The sequence below is a fragment of the Pyrus communis genome, chromosome 17 (genome assembly GCF_963583255.1).
Source record: "Pyrus communis chromosome 17, drPyrComm1.1, whole genome shotgun sequence".
NCBI classification, from domain to species: Eukaryota; Viridiplantae; Streptophyta; class Magnoliopsida; order Rosales; family Rosaceae; genus Pyrus; species Pyrus communis.
The window spans coordinates 17794809-17801809 of record NC_084819.1 but is presented as its reverse complement, the minus strand read 5'-3'; the positions used below and the strand labels follow the sequence as shown (position 1 = coordinate 17801809).

General features: G+C 39.4%; 1 protein-coding gene across 1 annotated transcript; it reads right to left on the bottom strand.

The window, feature by feature from the left end:
• Nucleotides 1-1009: 1009 nt before the first annotated feature.
• LOC137722299 (glutamate--tRNA ligase, cytoplasmic) lies at nt 1010-4601 on the bottom strand. Its single transcript, XM_068461265.1, has 5 exons — nt 4265-4601; nt 3915-4156; nt 2453-3573; nt 1740-2204; nt 1010-1350 (listed from the first exon to the last, which is right to left on the bottom strand). The coding sequence occupies exons 1-5, from the start codon at nt 4402-4404 to the stop codon at nt 1132-1134; spliced, it is 2187 nt and encodes a 728-aa protein (XP_068317366.1). The 5' UTR covers nt 4405-4601; the 3' UTR covers nt 1010-1131.
• Nucleotides 4602-7001: the final 2400 nt, after the last annotated feature.

The window sequence follows — 7001 nt, the reverse complement described above, 5'->3', positions numbered from 1 at the left end:
TACATTGCCCATTTTCTAACTAGAAAGTCAGCAAACCCTGTGGATTTTTCAAGAGTTACAAGTTCAAGGGTAGCAATTCTGAGACTCCCGGTTTAGCGTACGACGCTCGCATCCTGGGTAAGGAAAAATAAGGAAAACTCGATTTGAAGTGCCAGATACTAAAATCGAAGTGTTAGAATCGCTACTCTAAGTTCGATGCATGCATATGGTCTAATATTTTAGTAAATAGGATTTTGGATTTCCGCCATGCATTCCAGGTTCAGAACTTTCCTTGCCCTTAATAATAATTTTTTAAAAAAAAAATGTTCGACGCATCCTCCAACCTCAGGTAAAGGTCAATGTACTCATAAGCGCCAAACTTGAGATGTGGATCATCCAAGGCACGTTAGCATGGCCTACTTCTCTTGTTCGAACCCCGGTTTGAAACCAAACTTCTACTCAGGAGGATAAATGGGGCTATTTAGATAAGATCCGAGGTAGATCCAACTTTCTATTCACTTGTGGAATCCAGGCGATCTGGGAGGGACCATTAGTTAAACCCAAAACGAAACAATAAAAGAAGGGCATGTAGGCAATAATTAAGAAAGAATAATCAGCATGGTTGGGGGAGATTAGGTGGATAATATGTTTTCTAAGGGCAGAAAGATGACTACATATAAACCACTTCACAACAATGAGAACAGAGAAAGATGATTAAATATGTTAGAAGGTTGGATATGATAAAACAAGCCTAAACTTAATATTCTAGCGTTAAAACCATGATTAGTTGTAGCTAATGACACTAACTATTGTTTAATTATCATGGTAACGTTTCAGCATGGGCCTATTTATTTTAAATTAACGTTTAAACTATGATGATGTATTAACTATACTATATTCTGGTGGGAATATGATTTCTGCACGCCTATTTTCTCCTTCTGCACTCCTCTTGATTCTCTTTTGATCCGTTCAATTCAAAGACTTAAAAAAGAGTGCGGAAATCAACAATGCGACAGCCAGTTCAAACACAAAGATAAACTGCATTTCCATAAAAATTAGAAGTACTAAACCGAAATGTAACCAACAATACATAATGCAGTTAAGACGTGTCTAGAACAGCAATGTAGAAAACACGATAAAAAGGTAAAGGTTTTACTTCAATCCAGTCTGCTGCCTGCCGTCGGGGATTGCAAATAGAACAATGGGCTTTGACGGCCTGACGTAGGGAACATCGCATCGGAAATATCCTTTCCTCTCGAGCTGCAATATATCCCCACGCTTGAGATTTCGCATGTTGGAATCCCCAAGTGCTGCAGTCTCCTTTTCGGTACATGGGTTAACAACATCAACGAAATTCTCATCTTCTTCGAGCTGCAATCACAAGTTACAAAAACAAATATGTAACTCAGCCTGTACATATTACATCACTTACAGAAGAAAAAAAAAAAGAATCAGCTAAAACGTTTTGCTTGGATCGGTCTTTTATCACTTATATTTCTATCTTATAATATGATTTTCGAGATAAACTCCGCATATTTCCCCCTCAAACATGAAATCTTCCATACACTACAATTAAAGGTACACATATGAAGCATCCTTTGTGACTGAGTTAAGCATCAGGCTGTTAAACAAACTACCGCAACCCCAAGTTCCCTTCCCATCCTTATGAAAAGAAAATTCAAGGTGTTTTACAATCGACAGACTAATTGATTAGTAATACGCTAAGAACAAAAACTTCACATTTGTTGATTGGCACGTACCTTCTTCTTTGTTATCAGATGATCAAACTCCATCAATGAGAGCTTAACAAGCTCATCTGATTCAGGGAGCCAGGTGAGTTTCAATTTTGTGGTCTTAACAGAACCCTCGGGATGCAAGACCCCTGTGAGTTTGAGATTTCCGTCTTCGTCCTTCTCAATTCCCTTAACTATGGCATTCCCCCAATCCATCAAGGTTACTTCCTCGTCTACTTTGATGGCCTCCGCGTCAGCAAAGTCTAGCCATATCCTCCTTGTGTATGTTGTTGCCTTCTCCCCAGCACCTTCATACTTCTTATGCCTAGGAATGATGCGGACAAATGGTTTCTCAGGACCATTGGTCAGGGTCATCAACACGCGGCGCTCTTCAATGACGGCAGTATGTCTTGGGCATACAGGATCGATTATCTTCTTATTAATAGTCCAGAGTTTGTCCCATTCCATGAGATTCAGATTTTTCGAAGCCCCCTAAAATTAATCATTCAGAAGGGTGTATAAATTGACTTTTCATCTTATGTACACAAACTAGTACCGAGTAAGGAAAAACAATTAAGGACATAATAAGAAGCATTGGTCAGGCATTATATATATATATATATATATATATATATATATATAGATATATATATATATATACATATATATATATATATATATGTTATAGGCATAGCTCATAACTTCTTTATGCATAATACTACGACAGACTAGTGTCTTACCTGCTCAAGAATGAATTGTATTAAGGCTTCAACTTTGAGACCTCTGCGCACAATTCCTTGGACAGTTGGAAAACGAGGATCGTCCCATCCACTAACCTTCTCATTTTGAACGAACCACAATAGCTTGCGCTTGCTGAGAAGCGTATAAACCATGTTCAATCTACTAAATTCATAGATATGAACTTTTCGCAGTCCCATGTCCTCTTGAACTCGATAGTACTGAGCATTGCGATCATGATACTCACTAGATCGAAGTGCATGTGTGATACCTTCTATGGAATCAACAAATGGACAGGCAAAATCATAAGTTGGGTATAAGTTGTACTTGGACCCAATCCGATGATGTGGTGTTGGATTGCAGCGATAATAAACTGGATCACGGACAGATTTATTTGGATCCTGCATATCCAGCTTCCCACGGACACAGCACTCCCTACCCCTCTTAGACCCAGCAATCATCTCATTCCATAATTTAAGATTCTCCTCTAGACTGTTGTTTCTACATTTTGATTCAATGCCATCCATCCTTTCTTTCTTCATCTCTTCACGTGGCGTATCATCAACATATGCTTTACCCTGGCGAATCAAATTCTCGGCCATTTTCATTAACTGAGGAAAGTAATCTGAAGTATAGGTAACCTTTTCATACTTGATACCCAAAGTCTCAATATCCTTGAGAATATTGTCCACAAACTCATTGCTTTCTTTATCAGGATTTGTATCATCAAACCGCACAATAAGCTGACCCTGATACCGTTGAGCAAAATACTGATTCAATAACGCTGCTTTTGAGTGTCCAATGTGAAGATAACCACTGGGTTCTGGCGCAAATCTCAGTCGAACCTTCCCAACCTCTGCTTCAGGAAGATCTACTTCAAATGTTGGTTTGCTTCCTGCTTTACCTTTCTCAGATGCATCTCCATTTGCACCCTTTGATTGTGGATCAGCCTGATTGCCTTTTGCTTTAGCTGCAATTGGCTTTCCTGAGCCCTTCTTGCCGATGAAGGTAGCAGTGACTTCATTCAGAGCATCACCATATCCGGCTAATAGGGAATTGAACCACCGAGAAAGGTTTGGATACTTCTTTGAATTCCTCAAACTCTCCCATCTTTTCCCAGTTCCTGCAAAGAAACACGTATTAGGGCCGGTTTGAGATTGCCTTTCTGGCAGCCAACGTTTGATAGATTAACTTAAAAAGCACTTCTGGGTCATGGAAGCACTTTCTGGAAAAAAACACCTGCTAGGTGCTCCTTCAGAAAGCACCTCCTTTGATAAAAATTAACAATGGTTGCAATAAAAGCACGTCTAGCAGAATCGCTCTCGAGCAGAAGACAGCAGTCCCAAAGACCCAAAAAGCACTTGCATTTATGTTACTTGTCCTTAAATTTCTACTTCTTCATAATCATGCTAAAAAAAGATCATAAACAACGACCAACAAACCGTAAGGGAATCAAAGCTATACCTGCAAGACCGGACCAGATTGCGATATCAGCGATCGACAAAGATTGATTGGCGAAAAAAGTATTGCTTCCCAAATATTCATCCAAATGCTTACAAGCAATCTCAAACGCAGAACCCTGTGAGAGCACAGGCGCGTACTCAAGCCACTCATCAATCTTCCCAGCTTCGAATGCATTCTCCCCATACAATTTCGCAATCCGACCCATATATCGAAGAAGTACATTTTTTCCATGTAATTTCAACCTAAATCCACAAATGCATTCAACATCTAATTTAACCCTTCGCAAAAAAATAACAAATGACTGATAAAAAAATACCAATCGGAGAAAAGTAATAGGGTTTAGGGTTCACCCATTGGAGAACTGAAAAGAATAAGGGGAATCAGGAGGGAGAGAGGCGTCGGTTGGGAGAGAAATCCCGGCGAGCTTGGCCGCGACGAGCTCCGCGAGCGGAGGGTTCTCGGCGGGGAACGAAACAACCTTAATATCCATCGTCAAAATCCAAGGTGTAGATTTTGCTCCTGGACTAGTTGCTTGATTGCTGGATTAGAATTGAACGAAGAAGATAAGATGAAGAGAGAAAGGTCGAACGAGGGCGACGATGTGCGAATCCAGACAGAACTGATTCGGTGGGCACACTAAAACCCTAAAACTCAAAACTAATGGGCCGTCGCAGAATCTTCCTTCCGCAATCATAAAAGTGGAGTAGGATTCTCTCTCCCATTTTTTTTTACCTCTCTTCCTATTTGAACGATCACGGTTAAGCCACGTTAATATCTTATATTACTTCTTTTTAAAATAAGAGAATGTGAGAGGAGGGGATGAAAATACGGAGAGAATCCTAGTCCTGTAAAAGTGAGTGGGAGAGAGAAAGATTTAGGATTTAGGAAGACGATGCTATCCACACTGACATTTTTGTTTTTCATTACTTCTTTTTTTTGCTCGTTTTTCATTTTAATAAAGGAAAAATGAGAGTGAAAATAGATGAAGACGAAGTGAAGCCATAGATAACTCTGTTTAAAATGAATGGTCGGATATTGGCACATACAAAGAGCACATTTATTTCAACTAATATGATTATGCTTACGTCTGTAAGTGAAAAATGGAATTAATTCTTACTTTATGAGTGGACTATAGTGCTACATGCTTGGGATTTAAGCAAATTTGTTTTCTTTAACGCTAGATTTTCCCAATTTTTCCACCATTTAAATCTTGTCACATGTTGAGATCAATAAAAACAGTCCAATCATTTGAACGACCAACGTCTTTTTATTTTATTTTTCTTTAAAAATGGGATTAGCTAGTGATAAAACCACGACAGTCCATTTTTTTAGAGGTTTGAAATACTTACCTAAACATGTCAGCTTTTTAATGTCACCATCATGATATTCACCAGCTCCTGACATCAAATCCAAGATGAGCCGTGACCAAAGTCCCTTTATTACATAAGCTAAAACAAAGCCAAAAACATGAAATTACGCACAATTACAAACTTCATCCTCAGCAGAAATTGCAAAATCTTTCACCATTTTCTCTTTCAATTATTCTTCACACATTGCTCTCAAGTTCTGCAAAATCCGTCACAAGCCAAAGACCACTTAAAGAACACGGGACAGACATGCGCATTTACAGGTTAAATCGATACAAATGGTCCAACGGAAGAAGGATGTGTTACTTGAAACTACAAGGCATGTCAAAGATGCAACGTTCAACTCTCGCGCCTTTTAGGTTGGCTGTATGCACATTTGAGGATCGGTGTCGTTTGCCGTTGAGAATTGTCTTAGGGCTTCATCTTGTATGCAGCCGCGAGTTCCACGGATATCAAGAAGGTTGACTTGCCTTCTTCCTTAAGATACATTACTACAAAAGTGGCTTATTATGTCGGAGACTGGTGTCGGTTTTATATAATATACTGGCAGATAAGACATTTCCGACAGCCTCTTTACATGGTGTTGGAAGTACTGTCGGTTATAACCAACATAGAATGTTAATGTTGGACAAAACCGACATAGTTTTCAATTTTTAACCGACATAGTTTTTAATTTTTTAAATGATGGTGTCGTATAAAAAAGGAATAGTGTCGCTTTTAAACGACATAAAGTTAATGTTGATTAAGGAGCTATTTCTTGCACTTCTACCCGACAGTATATTTTTTTTTATAAATATTTTCAAACTTCCTGACGGTTGTAGCCGACAGGTTGGTGTTTTTATTTTTTTAAATACGTATCTCGTGTGACAAAATTTTGGGTGGGATATTTCCCACCATTTTTTCAAACGAAAAAGACGATGTCAGTTCTAGCCGACAGATTTTAATTATATTCTTTACACATAAAAGAGTGATGTCGGTTTGAGCCGCTGGAAATATTTTAACCCTACATAAAACCCCTTTCTCTCTTCCTTGCGACGCTGCCTTCTCGCTTCCCCAGTTTCTTCTTCTTCCCGTTGCATTCATTCCCCCTTTCCTTCTCCTGTTCTTCTCCCCTTCTCCTTCTCCCTTCATCTCTCCCAAAATCACAACTAAAAATCCCAAATTCATAGTCACAGTGCCGCTGCTCTGCGGTTTTCCGTATACGAATTGCAGTCTCAGGCCACTCCCATAGCACCACCGTATAGCTCTCTCTGCAAGTTTCTTCACTCCGTTGCTGCTATACAACTCACAGTCGCATCACCAGGTGAATATACTTTAGGTTCTCATATGATACTTCTCAATTTTAGGACCGCCAGTTATAGGTAATTTTGTAGTAGTGATACCGTACGTCTCCATTCATGAGCTTCACCAGTTTGCTGCTGACGAGCAGGCTAATGCCCTCCTCAGATATGTCTCCTTTATTTCCAAACATCTGGTTCAGCAATGCTTCTGGAATCCCACCACCGGCGTGTGTGATCCTGATCCAAAACATCAAATCAGCATCTCGTGATGATTGGTTAACTTGTAATCCAAGCAACCGAATCATCCATGAAATCCATAGTAAGTATTCAATATCTATTAGACATCAATGTTATGAATTCAATTGCCAAGCTGTACCTGAGCTCCAAATGCACGAGATGAACGGACTGTCCTAACTGATCTTCGGTCAAATTAGCTTCGA

Excerpts from the sequence above, each read along its gene's own strand:
- LOC137722299 (XM_068461265.1), bottom strand. The coding sequence starts at position 4,404 with ATGGATATTAAGGTTGTTTCGTTCCCCGCCGAGAACCCTCCGCTCGCG. Across the intron at positions 4,157-4,264 it reads TCTTTTCAGTTCTCCAATGG|GTTGAAATTACATGGAAAAA; the intron begins GTGAACCCTAAA and ends TTGTGGATTTAG. Across the intron at positions 2,205-2,452 it reads TACAATTCATTCTTGAGCAG|GGGGCTTCGAAAAATCTGAA; the intron begins GTAAGACACTAG and ends GATTAATTTTAG.